The sequence below is a fragment of the Brachypodium distachyon genome, chromosome 4 (assembly GCF_000005505.3).
Source record: "Brachypodium distachyon strain Bd21 chromosome 4, Brachypodium_distachyon_v3.0, whole genome shotgun sequence".
Classification (NCBI taxonomy): Eukaryota; Viridiplantae; Streptophyta; class Magnoliopsida; order Poales; family Poaceae; genus Brachypodium; species Brachypodium distachyon.
The window spans coordinates 19,782,343-19,799,353 of NC_016134.3; the positions used below are offsets into that span (position 1 = coordinate 19,782,343).

The 17,011-nt window shown below is 47.5% G+C and overlaps 1 protein-coding gene across 3 annotated transcripts; it reads right to left on the reverse strand.

Annotated features, from left to right (window-relative positions):
- Window positions 1-811: 811 nt before the first annotated feature.
- On the reverse strand, window positions 812-15,596 carry LOC100834428 (coiled-coil domain-containing protein SCD2). 3 transcript variants are annotated; one of them, XR_002960369.1, is made up of 17 exons: window positions 12,781-13,798; window positions 12,062-12,197; window positions 6,274-6,352; window positions 6,070-6,111; window positions 5,899-5,961; window positions 5,201-5,250; window positions 5,092-5,119; window positions 4,773-4,847; window positions 4,518-4,628; window positions 4,362-4,438; window positions 3,967-4,083; window positions 3,754-3,875; window positions 3,510-3,579; window positions 3,329-3,370; window positions 3,131-3,171; window positions 1,716-1,842; window positions 812-1,288 (listed from the first exon to the last, which is right to left on the reverse strand). XR_002960369.1 is itself a non-coding variant. In XM_024455109.1 (17 exons), the coding sequence occupies exons 1-17, from the start codon at window positions 15,579-15,581 to the stop codon at window positions 1,167-1,169; spliced, it is 1,662 nt and encodes a 553-aa protein (XP_024310877.1). In that variant the 5' UTR covers window positions 15,582-15,596; the 3' UTR covers window positions 812-1,166. The 3 variants fall into 3 exon arrangements, 2 of the variants coding, with proteins under 2 accessions (XP_024310877.1, XP_010237694.1); XM_024455109.1 differs by lacking the exon at window positions 12,781-13,798 and adding an exon at window positions 15,210-15,596 and having other exon boundaries at window positions 4,362-4,422; window positions 12,062-12,201; XM_010239392.3 differs by having other exon boundaries at window positions 4,362-4,422; window positions 12,781-13,772.
- Window positions 15,597-17,011: the final 1,415 nt, after the last annotated feature.

The following is a 17,011-nucleotide window of genomic DNA, read 5'->3' on the forward strand; positions in this document are numbered from 1 at the left end:
CACGCTCTGCCACGTCAGCGAGCAAGTAGATCATGCGTGCATTCATGCGCACGTTGTTCACTTCACTAGCCTGCTGCAAGTTACCAGAAGCTTGTTCGCAGAGTTTCTAGGACAATAACTACAAACATTCAGATAAATCTTACGGAGTACTAACCTGAGTCCACTCACTACATCTTGTTTAGCCTTCTTTAAGAGCTTCCACAACATTTCATGAGTTCAAATTATTCAAAACTCTATAGATCGGAGGGAGTATCTGGCTATCTGCTCTGGTTAATCACTTAATTGGATCATATGAGTCTGCGCTCAACAAGAGAACACTGTCTCCATACCATTGGAGGATGGGGATCATGTGGTCCCAACGATCCATTCTACTCCAGTAATACACCATGCTCACATCAACAACTTACAGCGTCCGGTGACTCGTGGATTCAGATGAACCTAAAATTGGCAATTCCTCATGTACAACAAAAACGACTTCTAAAAGAAAACAGCTTGAGTGACATAAGTATTTCTCGAGTCTCAAGCCTCTCAAGGTGATGTTGATTGACCCAACTACCAATACAAATTAATTAGAGAAAAGCATCACATCTTCGAAACACGGCTGGGATGGGAATAAACCAATTAAACTTCCAGCCGAAAGTATGTCACATAGACCTCCTAAACTGTCATGGGCTGGCTAGTCACATGATTGAAGGCTTAGCTTACTGCTAATTCGGCTGCATTGAATATAAACAGGAAAAAGCCTCTCTTCACTCACAAACATTGACAGCAGATGTGATAATGTATGTAGTGATGGCATCAGCTATATATGTTAGGCCCATGGAAAAGTACTACCTCCTGTCTCTTATTAAGTGCCGTAATATTACATATATCTAGACGTATTTTAGTATATAGATACGTCCATATTTAGACAAATTTGAGTCACTTAATATGGAACGTAGGAAGTATATCACTAGGTTTGCTAAATGATCTCGCCCTTTCAAGCTGCTTTAGTAACACTGTTGGATGCAAGTTATGTACAAAAAAATAATAATCAATGAATCTGTTCTGGTGCTGGAACTCGGACCTCGAAACCAAATCCAGAAACATCTTTTCAATGTCCTATATGGCTGCTGTATAGTACACAGGTGTGTATCTGGGGTCTGGGCTGAATGCAATTGAGGCTGCTAGGTCAGATCATCCTCAGCATCTGACAATTCGTCTTCGGCCGTGTTCACCTCCTGACGGGAGAATTCCCACAGCATTTGTTCGATTCCTAGCTTTCTCAGCTCGTGCATGCCTTGCTCAACTGCAACAAAATGTATTGTAGGTATGGGACTTGAAGTTAGCTGTATGACACCAGTCCGAGGTCTAAGAAATTCATGAATAGAAGGCATCTTGATTACCGAACAAGCAAAAGCACACGATTTATGGAAAATTGGAAAGACATTGAAGGGAGGCAAGACAGAATGCAGAATTTTGCACCAAATAAACGGTTAGTCTTCCACAAAAAAGAAAGTTCAATATTAAGAAAAAAGGGTTTTTTAGGTAAAGAAAATGCAAGTATGAAGGTTCGTTGTACTTCTTCTGTGCATCCTCATCAACTTGTTACGATTTTCAGATAACGAGATATGCACAACACTGTCAAAATTATGCATGGGTCATGCACGTTTTGTTATCAATGAAACCAAGCAAAATTAGTGTACAGAGCAATATATAAGCAGCTAGGTGCATACCATCCACAGCATCATGTGAAGTAGGTTGCTGGTCCTGTCGATCAATCCACATTTGCAATCGCTCTTCCGCAATATCGTCTTCTACATTATGGCTTTTAGCCCTTCTCCAGAAATAGATCAGCCAAGCCTGAGTAACATCAAAGTGGATCACTTGTATAGGCAAAAATAACTACACAGGGAACAAAAAAATGACAGCCTAATAATCAATCAAAGACCACTTGTACATTATTTTATCTTTTCCCTCTCATTGAATTGAATTGCAGTGCTCCTACACACTTACTAAAAAAATGCAACTCTCATCATGCAGACTATGCAGCTAGTCTTTTTCCTGCCGATCTAACTGTAACCAAGATCCATCATGAATTGGATAACTGCAATTCACTTTATCCTTTTGTTGATACCATTAGGTCAATCATCAGGAACTGAGAATCAATACACAAGATTTGGCGGTCTACAAGAACAGGAAGAATGTGGAAGTGAAAAAAGGAAACAGACCAGAGATGTCAGTAGATATGGTTATCTCAAATGACTTGATGTTGCTTGATTAAAATAATAACCGCCTAGCTAGTCCACTGTTCAAAAACTGAATGAGCACGAGGTGTCATTCCACATTTTCTCCAATGATTAGTGCTCACTGATATATGGAGGAAGGTGTTTTTATTTACAATCCGATAATATATCGATGAAGGTGTTTATACAGTAAATGTGATATTAAGTTAAAGTATGTGGTTCATAAACATGAGTGCAGAATTAATTTAACCAACTTTAAAATTGCTACAACGTGAACTTAATTTTTTTTTATTTGTTCATTGCACCATATTGTTTAACCATGCAACAAGTTGGCATTTGGGCAAATTCTCACAACCAGTGGCATTTGTACAAAATGCCAACTCGTAGTGGCAATATATTAGCAATCACCATGGAAAAGGCCTCATAATTGTCTTATGCATAATTGAATGGAAGAGTCAAAATTACTGAAAGCAGTTTTAGAATCTTAGTCAAGTTATCTAAAAATGAAGCTATTGATTCAGCTTCCTTAGTTTATGTATCTCACAATTTGTCTTATTAGTATTGCTTGTATGAAATTTACTTCAAATAAACAATAAATCAATACCAAGATGAGCTAGGATCCATCGTTTGATCAACCATATAAAGAAATGGTTCCGGTAACTCAAACAATCTTGCTACATGTAAGCAAAGCAGTATAGGACAAGATGACACGTTCACCATGGAGCAATATTAGCATTATTTGCATATGACCAATCAGTTACTCCCTCTGTTCGAAAATATAGGACATATTTTGGTCAAGGAAACATTGAGAAGGCTAAAATACCCCGAATTGTCACCTCTGAAGTACTACCACTCAATGCATGCAAGTAGGAAATACCAGGTAAAGTTTATAAGTCAAGAGCTACCTGCTTGAACAATACATCTTCTTCTTCCTCCTTGCTTAGATCTGCAGAACCAGAATTAAGTTAAGCATCGATAAGAAATTCTTAAGATTTCCCTATAAAAAAGGATAGGGTAGCACTACATTGTGCTGCTGCTAACTACTACTAATGCTGAAAGAAAAGCATTCTCATGTAACGGAAAAAAGATAAAGATGATTGTACCAAATGCTTCAGTGAATTTTTCGTCACCAGATGATTTAATATCTGCAAACAGAACCATAAGTATGTGTTATCCTCTCTGATGAGCAAGGAAGGAATAATGGTAAAATGATGTATTTATTGATAGTTACAGTTATTTACATAATCATAACAACTAGGAAAAAAAGTACAGAAACTGAGAGACCTGGATCTGGCAGCTCAGCAGCATTAGGACGATGATGTTGGGCAAGAGCAATAAGAACAGCATCCTCAACCTTCAAATAATTAGGAACAGATAGTGTCAGTGTCAGAATTCAGAAGCCAATGGAGAAAAGCGAGAGTGGATTTCAATCTGAAAAAACTTCGTTGAGTATCAGGTTAGCAGAGGTGTTGATATCTGTGTCGAAGGTTTACTATATAGAATATGTGGATGAAAAAAACATATGCACCTTTAAGAAAGCTAGTTCTTTAAGTCCTTTATCAACAGCAAGCATGGTTTCTATGTTGCCTTCTCCTGCTGTGACAGTCAAATCGTGAACAAGCATGTCTGTTTCTTCCAAACCATTAGTTCCTGTTACACAAGGCAACCAGGGAAAGTAAATAAATATTTTTATTAATATATGAATATATCATTTTGAACAGTTAGAAGGTCAGTAACTTGCCACTATGATGAGATCCATCCTTAGCTCTCTGTCCAGCAGCTGTTACATACTCAAGGGGAAGGGGAGCAAAAGAAGACCAGTATTCATATTTTGAAATAGAGATGTCCGGGTAGATGCCTGGAGCATTACAAGGATTAATTCGAAAGTTGCAAAATTCAATTCGCAAATTCAAAAAGGGGAGCAAAGTTACTGTTTTCTGATGGGAACTAAGAAACAGAGCATAATTGCATGAGATACTATAAGTAGAGGTGTGATTGGAAGTCTGATGTTTCTAGTCCCCTTAAGTCATGTTACTAGCATTCAGTTTTTAGGAATGAATCACACAAAGAAAAGCTCCCATGTCAAATGTTTGTCTTTATTCAGCGACATATGGTAAGGTCCTAACAATGCATTACCATATTGAACAGCCAAGCCCCAGTAACGAGCAAGCCAACACCTCTTCATAACAACTTCTTCCTACAAACATCACACACTTAACACATCACAATTTCACAACGAAATAGATCTCTTTGTCTGGTTTATCTTTGACTTGAAAAGAAAAGGAAACTAACCATTTCTTCTTTGCTTAAGATCATCCTCTGTGTCATTGTGCGTAAGGCTTTTGTTTCAGATTCAGCTTCTTTGAGTTTCCGTTCAGCAACTTCTGCCTTTTCACTTGCAGACTAGTAGAGGAAACAACAATTTGCCACAAATGGTTAACTCGAACAGCGGCGTGCCATTGTCATCAAGAAGGGGTGCAAGAAGCGCAAGTACAGGCCACAGATGATTGAACTGGTAATGTTTCTTATTGCAGGTTAGTCCTTTACCTGTAGTTGTTGTTGAAGAGTGGTGATTTCCTCACTTTTATCATTCTTGGATATAAGAGCTTTCCTTATTTCTTGCTGTTTTTATTCAAGAAAAAAAATGTATCAATGTCATGTTCATGCATAACAAAAGGGAGTGCATTTCTATGGCCCAACTAAAGTGCATGCAGGTACATGTACATGACACATCATTACTCTGGAGAATATTATCATGTCAGTTTGTCTAATCAACAGAGCATCGGTGTCAGTGTTATTTATTTATTTTTTCTTAAATTTCTTGAAAAATTAATGATATTTGCAACTAGAAAATATGTAACTGTACCTCCTTTCTCACTAGCATCTCTTCCCTCCTGCATTAAAATCAGAAATCGTCAAAACTGTGGCAAGCAAGGCAACATGCAAGAGGACACAGATTATACACGTCAGGTTACCTTTTCATAAGCTTAACTTCCATAGATAACCCATCACCAAGATTAGCAACCTAAAAATAGTAAGGACATAAGGTTGAGTGATGAATGTACTTGTCATTCACCCATTGTCACATAAAACAAGAAAACCAATTATAAAACCAAAATGATCCCTTAGAAAGTACATACCAGGTTCGGTGTAAAATTGAACCAAGTTGAACAAAACTAAGATTGCATGAGCATTGATGTGCGGAACACAGTTCTTATTAGTGTGAGCAATATATAATCATACGATCATGGATTTTCTACACCCTGTGGTCTATACTCCCGTACGTATTGTGAATTCGAGCTTCAAGATTCGCATATCTATGTCTTCTGCACTACTTAGTACCGCAACCTCTGATAAACTAATTCATATTTAGCTCGCGGTAATCCAGTTCTATGCATGTTAGGCACTGAAAATAAATTAAGCAGTAATTGATGGTCGAATCCGACCATATTGACCATGTTAAGTAAATGTGGCATTGTATAACTGAGTATATAAATGTGAAAGGAGGATGTGTTATAGTAAAATGGTGAAAATATGCGAAATGAAAGCACGGTCTGAAGCTGTATCTAGCGGTGCTGATGGAGGTAGCAACATATTTCGCATAATAATTTATTAGTAGCAAATATCATCTCGGTAATGCCATCTTATACACAAAACTCACCAAGCAAGTTACCTGTTTTTCAAGCTCCTTTGTCCGTGCTTCAGATTGTCTAAATTTCTCTTCTGCTAGTCCAAGCTGAAATTAAAAAACAAGAGCATTATCACTAGTGTCATACGGAAGGAAGACACTTCCCTTTCCTTTTTCATCGAATTGATCACAACACAAGCAAGAACTGTAGCACACCTTTTCCAAAAGATTCACATTCTCATCTTTTAGCATTTCAACCTGAAAAAGGAATGCAACCATTATCAGATCACGTCACGCAAATTAAGTTACCACATTATTATTGATGAACACTTCATATTATCACTAATGGTTCAGCAGAAAAGTGTCTGCACAACCTCATAACATAAGAGGTACCGTATAACAATAAAGTTGAGGGCAAACCTCTTCTGTTAGCGTTGAACTGTCATGGGAGTCTCTTGATCGTGTGGACTGTGCAAAAGTGGGATCTGGATAGATTGTCCTACAACATTTCAATATACAATCATTAACTCTAATCCTAACAACCTGCTGTCAGTTTATGTTTACAAGTATACTGGACTAGTTTTAGTTCACAATGAACGATCTTGACAATATTAGTGAAAGTTATTCTGATTGCGACAAGAACACCATCAAATGATCCATACTTTCTCAAGAAACCTAAAATAAGAAATCTTAAGACATTAATGGTATAAATTTAATATATAGTACTTTGGGTTAGGCCTATTGTGTAACGTTTTATGTCAAAAAGAACTATGCCAGGGGTGTGACGGAGCAAGAATATCAGAGCAATATAAGGTCAATGCACACAGTATCCTCATGCTTACAAGTTTTCAGCGAGATGCACACAGTAATTTTACTAGGATATTAGGAACAGACAAGAAAGTGATACCAGAAATTGTTTTAGTAAAGACCAACATTTTACGCTCGTGTACAAGGTACTAAAATGAACAGCGAAACTAATTAACAGAACGGAAAAAATAGTGTTCTACAGGGAAAAGGAATCATCTTACAACATTGATGCTAGAACTGCCTACTGTAAGGCCACTATGGTCATACGTCTTATATGATATATCTCACGCCCGCTAAAATTTTATAAATCATTAAAAATCACCATGAATCACATGAACAATATGATCTTATTTTTCAAGCACCAACTAAAACCAAGACTACCAACAGGGTACCACTGTTAGCTACGGCAAGAATGAACTCGATGAACACTCAGAGACGAAGGTTTGTGCTGCGTAAGCGTTGCAGCTTTTCTGGGCTTCTTCTCCTTCTATTTATTCAACGGGAAAAGGAAACGGTTGCCTCCCCGATCGGCCCCTCTACTGCATCGTGCCATCCCACGACGAGAGCCAAAACCGGATCACGCATCTACTGGCCACGGCATGCACAACAACCTCGCAATGCTCGTGGTCTGATCAAAACAGAAAACGGATCTAAAGCAACATAAGGATAAACTGAAAGCTACTATTATTTCCAACAAACTCCCCCTAATCAGTTGCCTTTCACCTGGATCATCCCAATGCGCTCGCGCAGCTCCTCAAACTTGGCCCGGGGAAGCGCCTTGGTAAGGATATCAGCGAGCTGCCCATTGGTGTTGACGTAGTCGACGGAGATTTTCCCTTCCTCAATGCACCCTCGGATGAAGTGATTGCCTTGTCTCGATGTGCTTGCTCCGATCGTGAAACACAGGGTTCTTGCACAGTTGGAGCGCCGCCTTGTTGTCGATGAAGATGGTGGCAACCTCTGGATCAGCTCCAAGAAGATCGCCAATGAGACGCCCGAGCCAAACTCCTTGGCACGCGACAGTGGTGGCAGCAACGTACTCCGCCTCGCATGATGATAGCGTCACCACCCTCTGCTTCGATGACTGCCATGTCACCGGGCTGCCGGCGAACAGAAACAGCACGCCGGATGTGCTCTTCCGGTCGTCCACGTCGCCAGCCATGTCCGAGTCGCTGTAGCCGGCTAGACGCGCTGCCTTCCCCTTCACGAACTGGCAGTCATAGTTGCGAGTACCAGCAATGTACCGCAAGAGGTGCTTGACGGCGCCGAAGTGCTCCGTCATCGGATTCTCCATGAACCTGCTCACATAGCCCACAGCGAACGAGATGTCCGGCCTCGAGTGCACAAGGTACCGGAGGCTCCCGACAATGCTGCGGTAGAGCGTCGCGTCCACCGGCGGGTTCTTGCTCTCCTTGCTGAGCTTGAGCCTGGCCTCCATGGGCACATGCACGGGGTTGCAGTCCGCCATGCCAGCCTTCTGGAGGATCTTGTCAACGTACCCGCCCTGACACAGGGTGATGCCGTCTGCGTCCTGGCGCACCTCCATGCCGAGGTAGTAGGTGAGCTCACCCAGGTTGCTCATCTTGAACGACTCCTTCATCTGCAGCTTGAAGCGATCAACCTCGTCCGCATCGGCGCCCGTCACAATGAGATCGTCGACGTAGACGCCAAGGAGAACACGCTTGTTGCCGTCCCCACGCGCATACACGGCGTGCTCGTTTGGGCTCCTTGTGAAGCCCAGGTGTGGCAGTGTGTCGTCCAGCTTCGTGTTCCACGCGCGAGGGGCCTGACGGAGTCCATAGAGCGCCTTCTTCAGGCGCAGCACCTTGCTGTCACAGCCGTCGCGCACAAAGCCAGGCGGCTGCACAACATAGACTTCCTCATCCAGCTCGCCGTTGAGAAACGCCAATTTCACATCAAGGTGGTGCACCTTCCACCCAACGTGGGCGGCAATGGCGAGGATCAGCCGCACAGAGTCGAGCCGGGCGACCGGCGCGAACACCTCGTCAAAATTGATGCCGGCCTTCTGCACGTACCCCTTAGCGACCAGATGCGCCTTGTGCTTGATCACGTTCCCGGCGGCGTCCTTCTTGATCTTGTACACCCACTTGAGGCCAATGGGGCATTTGACTGCAGGTAAATCGGTCAGCTCCCAGGTCTCATTCTCCTCGATGCACTGCATCTCATTGAGCATGGCAAGGCGCCAGCACTCGTGAGGCTCAGCGGCCTCGAACGTGTCCGGCTCATTTGCCGGGAGAAGAAGCAGGCGCTCGGCCTGCCCAGGCGGCGTGCGCCCGGGGGTGTGCAAATCAGAAACGCGCCGGTAACGGTGGTGCGTCTCCGAGTCGGCGTCGGCGTCGAACATGCTGGGGTCGTATGGCGGAGGTGTCGCGAACTCCACGGGCCGCGCGGCGGGTGCCGGCGTGCGTGTTGAAGTTCCTGCCGCTGCAGACGGAGTGGCGTCGCCATGCACTGTAGCAGATCCAGCCGCGGCAGAAGCTCCCCTGAATCCTGGCACAGGCAGAGTGAATCCATGCCCGTTACCTCGTCGGCTTGCTCCCCCCACGCCCAGCTTGCACCTTCATCGAAGACCACATCGCGAGAGATATGGACTCGCTGGGTCGTCGGGTCGTAGCAGCGGTAGGCTTTGGAGCCCAACTCGTACCCTAGGAACACCATCGGCATAGATCTATCATCAAGCTTCTTCAGATTTGGCCGAGTTACCTTAACATGAGCGACGCAGCCGAAGGTGCGCAGGTAGTGGATGTCCGGCTTCGCGCCGTGCCAGGCCTCGTGTGGCGTCATGCCATCGAGGCTGCGGGTGAAAGAGCGGTTCAGGATGTAGACCGCTGTCGACACCGCCTCGCCCCAAAACTTGGTCGGCACGTTCTTGGCCTTCATCATGCTCCTTGACATGGCGACGACGGTTTGGTTGCGGCGCTCCACGACTCTGTTCTGCTGTGGAGAATATGGCGCGGTGAGGTGCCGTTGTACGCCGTTGTCGGCGAAGTACGTGGAGAGATCGTTCGATGTGAACTCTCCCCCTCGATCGGTGCGGAACGTGCGGAGCGCCTTGCCGGACGGCACCTCGGTCGCCGCCTGGTACTGCTTGATCGCCGGCGCGGCTGCGTCCTTCGTTGGGAGTAGGACGAGCCACATGTGCCGACTGTAGTCGTCGACGAGGAGCATGAAGTACTTGTTCCCGCGTGGTGTCGCCGGGGCGATCGGGCCGCATAGGTCCGCGTGAACGAGCTCCAGGGGCTCTGTCGCGTGGTACTTGGCCTTCTGCGGAAACGACGCCCGCCGCTGCTTGCCGGAATGACACGCCTCGCACAGCTGCTCCACGTGCTCCAGGAGTGGCAGCCCGCGGACCAGGCCGTCGCGCACCAACGCCTGGAAGTTCTGATGCCCGAGTCGCGCATGCCAGCGCCAGGCATCGCTCTGCGCGTGCGCGGACAGGCACACGGGGCGAGCAATCTGCAGGCGAACGACGTAGAGGCGACTAGAATTACGAGGTACCTCGGCAAGAAGATGGTTCCGACGGTCGCGCAGGGTCATCACCCCGCGATAGATGCGCGTGTCGCAGTCGTTCTCGTCAAGCTGCCCGAGGCTGATGATGCTGGTCCGCAGGCGAGGGATGTAGTACACCTCGGTTAGGGCACGGTGCTCGCCGGAGCGAATTGAGAAAAGCACCGAGACCTTCCCGCAGATATCCACCAGGGAGCCGTCGCCGAACTTCACCTTGCCGTGGATGTTCTCGTCGAGGTCGGCGAACGCAGCACGATCGCCGGACATGTGGTTCGACGTGCCTGAGTCAAGGTACCACTTGCCGTCGCAGTTCTCGCTGCCGCGCCGAAGGTGAGCCTCCGCGCGCTCCTCATTGAGGAAGACCTGGCCAGCGACGTGGTGGGCTTCCGGCAGCGAGATCGCCGCGGTCGCCATCAGCAGCGTTGGTTTGTCGTCGTCGCCGCCGGCAGGCTGGATGAGGTGGGCCTCGTCCTTCTTCTTCTTCCTGCAGTCACGGGCCCAGTGCCCGAGTTTACCGCAGTAACGGCATTGATCCTTGGCAGGCTCGTCTCTCCTGCCGCGACAGGAGGGGCAGGTTTGGCCGCGGCTTTCCCCTTGCCGCGCTTCCTGCCACCGCACGATTTGCTGCCGCCACTGCTGCCGGATCCGTCGCCGTCGCGGCGTTTGGACCGGGCACACCATTCTGCCTCAGGGAGCAGAAGCTGGCTGCCGGCGCTTGTGCCAGGCGCTCCTCGGCACCCTTCAGGCGACCTGCAATATCCTCGATCGACGTGGTGTCAAGGTCGACGGTCGACTCGATGGTGTACGCGACCAGGGCGAACTGGCGCGGGACGGCGCGCAGGAATTTGCACACCATCTTGCCCTCCGTGACCACCTCACTTTGATCCACCATCTTGCCGACGAGCGTGGTGAGGCGCACGACGCAGTCGTCGATCGTCTCACCGGAGCGAAAGCCAAACGCTTCGAACTCCTTGCAGAGTCCTTGCGCCCTCGCCTCGCGGACCGCCACTGACCCCATTCGCATGGACTTCAGCGCGTCCCAGGCGTCCTTGGCGGTCTTCTTTGCGCCAAGCACCGGCACGAGTTTGAGAGGCACAGAACGGAGGATCACCTCCATCGCACTGCGCTCGTCCCTGAACACCTCCGTGCCGACCGTTACCGCTTCCCACAGATAGCGGGCCTGCAGGATTACCTTCATGAGGATGGACCATTCACCGTAGTTGGAGCGGGTGAACATGGGGAACTGGGTGGACTGGAGATTATGGTCTCTACCGCTCCGGTGGACGACCACGGCGCGGCCGTCCTGGGGCGTGGCCTCGTCCTCCGTTGAGCCTCCGGAGCCCTTCCCTTTCTCGCCGTACTTCGTCATCCCTGACTCTCTCTCTCTCTCACGGATCGCCTCCAACGAGGCTCTGATACCACGTGTTAGCTACGGCAAGAATGAACTCGACGAACACTCAGAGACGAAGGTTTGTGCTGCGTAAGCGTTGCAGCTTTTCTGGGCTTCTTTTCCTTCTATTTATTCAACGGGAAAAGGAAACGGTTGCCTCCCCGATCGGCCCCTCTACTGCATCGTGCCATCCCACGACGAGAGCCAAAACCGGATCACGCATCTACTGGCCACGGCATGCACAACAACCTCGCAATGTTCGTGGCCTCATCAAAACAGAAAACGGATCTAAAGCAACATAAGGATAAACTGAAAGCTACTATTATTTCCAACAACCACCTCGTTCATTATAAAAAGAAATTGTATTAGGGAACAAACTGTTGATAGAATGATAGTGACACACATGTTTTGAGAAGTGGTGTTGGCAAAACAACACTACAATACCAAGAAAAATAAAATTACTCAAAAAGCGAATCCACTTACCTTCTTTCCCTAGGTGTCCCATTTGGCATGTCCACAGCTTGTAGAGGCCTCACATTAGCCCCAACAGGCGGTGCAAAACTTGACCTTCCTGTTGATTGTGGGCGATTGGCTGCAGCTGAGTTCACACTGTTCCGACCTAACTAGGTAAACGAGGACAAATATAATAAGCTGCACATTTCACAAAAACTGAAAACTGTAGAGCTCATCGTTATTAAAAAAACCATAACCAGATTATCATGCACCTTCAACGATACTTCTTAATGGCAATGGACATTCAGGCCAATTTTAGTATTAATGTTGTTTTTCACCATTCAGCATGAAGCACAACGAACACAAATTATACCAAAAATAAGCATCAAATGCAGAACCCACCATGAAAATAACTTAATAACTAGACTTCCTGTTATCTAAAACCAAAACTTTAGGCCATGAACTAAAGTACATCTCCAAAGCACCCGCTAACAAACGACCACCTAAATGCCAATGCAGTTTGTCAACATTAGCAGCTACACGCCCCCATTTACCTGTTGGTGCTGTCATGGAATCAATTTGCATTAGTTTCTTTACTGTTAGCTTCACAAGAATTAGCAGATTCTCAAATAGACTCTAGGAGTTGCACAAATCATAAGCTAATTTGAGGAATTTGTTCGTAATAAACTCTAATCCTTTCGAAGAAATTGCTGCTAATAACAAGCAAAAGCTATCAACGTTGACATTACTTATAGCCGGTGAGTTGCTCCTGCTACGGACTCCGGTGACAATTGCCGCCAGCGGCTTTGGCAACGCCACCGCTTCGTCCTCTCCGTCCTCGCTTCCTCCGCTGCTACGCCACCCGACGCTCTCCACCTCCACCGCTGGGGGCTCATGTACGACAGCACTTACAGCGTCCTCCCGCCTCGACCGTCGGCTTGTAGGCCTCTCAGCCAGCGGCTCCGCCACCTGTGTCGCTTCCACGGCCCTGTTCGCGCTCGAACTCCGCCCGCCGCGCGCTAGCTTCTGCAGCGGCGTCTCCTCCTCCACCGCCGCCGCCGCCGCAACGGCCGGTTTCTCCTCAACGGCCCTCGCGGGAGGCGCGCTGACGCGACCGCTCTCCCTCCGCGTGCCCCGCGGGTCTCTCATCCGCACCGGGGCCTCCGCCTCTTCCTCCTCGTCGAATACTCCTTCAGGTCGCGCCCTTCGAGCGCCCCCGTCTCCGCTAGGGACCCCCGCTTCCACGCGGCGCCACGATCGCGCCGCTTCCACGTCGTCGAGGGCCTCGGTGGCGCTCCCCTCGCGTCGCAAGCGCACGGGGACCTCGTCCCTTGCGGCGGCGGCCCCTCCCTGAGGCATGCCGCGTCGTGCCGGGGACGAGGACGAGCCTGATGCTGGCGCCGTCGGAGGCGTCGGGTTGCGGCGGTAGCGCTGGAGGGTGGGGAGCGGGGCGTCGACGATGATGCTGAACTCGCCCGCGGCGCCCGCGTGGGCGAGCATCATCTCCTCCATGCGCAACATCGCCTCCCGCGCCGAAGCCGCGCGCCGCGGGTCCGACGCCGCAGCGGTGGGCCTCGTCCGACGAGCGGGGCCGCCGCCGCCGCCGCCGCGGGGCGCGTCCATTGGCATCCGCGTGGTCGCTGCTGCTGCAGCTTTGACCTTCGTTTGACTTTTCCTCTTCCCTCTGGTCTCTGCCTGCCTCGTGTTTTTGGGGCGACTGGGTCGGAAGAACGGAAGGTTGTAATTTTTGGCTCTTTCCAGGAGGAAGGCGTGCTCCGCGTCCGTTTGCACTCTAGTCCGTTTTTCATATCCTCAATAAATTTTCGTAATCAGCTGACGTAGTAATTTCGAAGCAACTCTCCGCGAACAACTATAGCTCTTGCGCGGAAGAACAAGTGAGGTCCTCGGTGGGCCCATGTTTTTATTACGATTGACACGTCAAACGGCATCGACATGGAAAATGGTCCAATGAAGGACCTGCTCAACTGATCAACTCGTAAAATATCCATGTAAGCAAATGACTAGCAAGGTGATAATCCTCCTAAATTTAACCTTTTTCCTTCTGTGATACGATTAAAAGCAAATACTCCATCCGTCCGACAAAAAAGATGTCTCGTTTGTTAAAATTTGAATATATCTATATATGACTTACTATATATATATATATACATTTAAATTTAATCAAAGTTAAAATATTTTTTGTTGGACGGAGAAAGTAAGTAAATTATAACTATGTTATGGTAGTGATCTTGAAGTTAGAGTATGGAAACGGCTAAATGTACCTGAATGAAAATGATGGTTTTTGTTAATGAGCAGATAGAGAATCTATCTATCCACGATTATGACATGGAGCCCGACAGTCCCTTTCAGTACGTGGTCAATCCTCATTTTGTGTTGCACAAAAAAAAATATTTCCACATTTTGTGTTGGGTGTTGGAAAACTTGCCTTATTACAACTAGAAGCACATGCTTCCGATAGAATTACGTTAATCGGCCGGCAAGTTCGATCTGGCTGGGTCGCGGCCAGGAAGGTATAATAATCTGCCCCACTTTTCGACTGTTTATAGAGCGACTAAAGGGCCCAGGGCCTCGGTTCGTCGGTTGGGCTAGTGTGTTGGTAAGCCGATGGGCCAGAAGACCAACGAGGAGATGCGGCCGTTTTCAACCCGGAGTCCACCGAGACCAGCATCCACCGCCGGCTGCCGATCGGCCGGCATCTGAGAACTGCATGGGCTTTCCCAGGATGGTCGGCGGGATCGATGCCGATCAAAGAAAGAAATCTATGGGGTGTCAGTGAGATCGCAGGGGGACACGCATTTATGAGCCGCGTTGACCGTGATGCAAGGGGCTGCGCGTGACGTCGACCAGACAGCCTAGGGATTCCCAGTAATTAACTTTGCGGCTCCCTAGGCTAATCGCTGGAGCAAGTTTTGACTGTTTGCTCCAATCTCCTGACTCTACGCGTTGAGTTCACCGCTGGTTCTTCGACTGCAGATCAAGCTAGAGCTCACATTCACCGGCAAAATGCAACAACTAAGCGTAGCAAGCAACGATAAATCGAGCAAATATTGCAGTACTAGCTTGCAAACTTTTGTCTAATTTTAGAGAAGATTAACGACGGAGTTATTATGAAACGAATGCTGGAAAAGGCAACGAGTAATTAGCAGTAAATACATACCTTGGGCAACGCGAAACCGAAGTACTTGTCCTTGACGCCGCCGCCGCTCCGGGCGCCGCCGCCGTACCCGTGCAAGGGGCTGCCCCGCCCACCGTTAGCGCCGCCCTGATCTCCGGCGTCGTCCCCGTACCCGTTCTCGTAGTCTTCATCCTCCGCCGCGGCGGCGACCCGCGCGGCCGGGCGCGCCATGACGTGCGCCAGAGCGGCCGCGGCGCGCGCCTTGGACCGCGCCGCCAGCGGGTGCACCGGCGACGGCGACGACGCGGGCGGGCCGCCGCCGAGGGGGTGCGCCGGGGACGACGGCGCCGAGTACATCCCCGCCGGCGTGCGCCGCCGGCCGTACGTCGGGCTCCCCGCCCGCCTCCAGTCCATCTCTATACCCCGCCGCTTCGTCGGCTCCCTATAGTTCGAGCGTGTTTTTTGTGTGTGTATGAGAGAGGAGGAGATCACGGGACTGAGAGAGAGGGGAATAGTGATTCCTAAGAGAAGGCTGCTAACTTGGTTAGGGGTAATGGAGATTAAAGGTAGCGTCGGATCTGGAAAGCATAAAACAAGTCTAAGGCTCAAGACGTATGACAGTCGCCCTGCCTGAAGCGTTTGTGGCCGGGTTTGCGAACGCGAGCCAGATTTTCAGGTGAGGTTAGAGGACGCCATGTCTTGTACTCCTAAAAAAAAGAGTGAAGGAGAGCAGGTGTCCCACGGGCGAGGCCCAATTTCCCTCTTTGCCTCCCTCTCCTGTGTCGCTAGTTTGGCCGAGGATGAGGCCCATCAGGCTTCCCTCTCCTCGACAGTGTGTGACCGGCCCGCGTTGTCTTGGTGAGTGAGCTGTGGTTGACCGCAGCGCTGGTGGGTGGCGTGTCTGGTCGCCAGAATGCCTCAGGCACTACAATGTACTTGTTTTCGCAAAAAAAAAAATGTACTTGTGTTTGTAATATTTTCTCTTGCTTTATCAATGAATCAGGCAAAACTTTCTGCCTCCTTTAGAAAAAAAAACTCTACCAAGGAAGATATACAACTAACAGAAAATAATACTGAAACACCTTATTTTCTATGCCAAAAATAAAAAACAAAAGACACTATTTTATACGCTAAGAAATAAAAATGAAAACCATCTTAGGAAACTAATAATCAGCGGTGTCATCACCTTTGTCATATAACTTAGATGGGCTAAACTTGCCCGTTGTTATGCCGTACTCCTTATTTTTCATAAAGAGATTGACGCATTTGTTTTAAGACAAGATTTTGATCCAGAATTACTGAATTGAATTATCAGTGGATTCATTGTTAAAAGTTTTTGTTAATAATTATGGTTTCAATTTATATAAATAACACATTAATTGAATTATCATTGGTCAAAACCTTGTCTTAACGAAATAAATACGCAAACCTTTATGAAAAGAGCGAGTATTGTACATCATGGCAACTCTATATACATATGACTTTTACGCGTTTTCGCGTCCATCTTTATTTCTGTAAAGACCACATATCAGGTTTAAGTGGTTAGAGGTTTTCATCTTTTATTTTTTTTGTTTTATGTAATATCTAATGTTTAGGATCAAATGTTTTCGAGTTTGCACTGAATTTGGGGTTTCACCCGATATGTCCCCTTCTATAAAAGAGACAACTAGTGACAACTTCAATCAGTTTTGACTATAATTGAGTCAGTTATTTGTTTGGCACGTCAAAAACAGAATGAATTTGAACTATACTCCCTCCGTTTCATAATTCTTGTCTCAAATTTGTCCAAATTTGGATGTATCTATTCATAAAAGGCGTCTAGATACATGTAGTATTTCGACAAG

Coding starts and splice junctions, on each gene's coding strand:
- LOC100834428 (XM_010239392.3), bottom strand. CDS start 13,660: ATGCCAATGGACGCGCCCCGCGGCGGCGGCGGCGGCGGCCCCGCTCGT. Junction 1,843..3,130: donor AAGATGTATTGTTCAAGCAG/GTAGCTCTTGAC, acceptor GATGTTACTCAG/GCTTGGCTGATCTATTTCTG. Junction 1,289..1,715: donor TTCACATGATGCTGTGGATG/GTATGCACCTAG, acceptor ATTTTGTTGCAG/TTGAGCAAGGCATGCACGAG.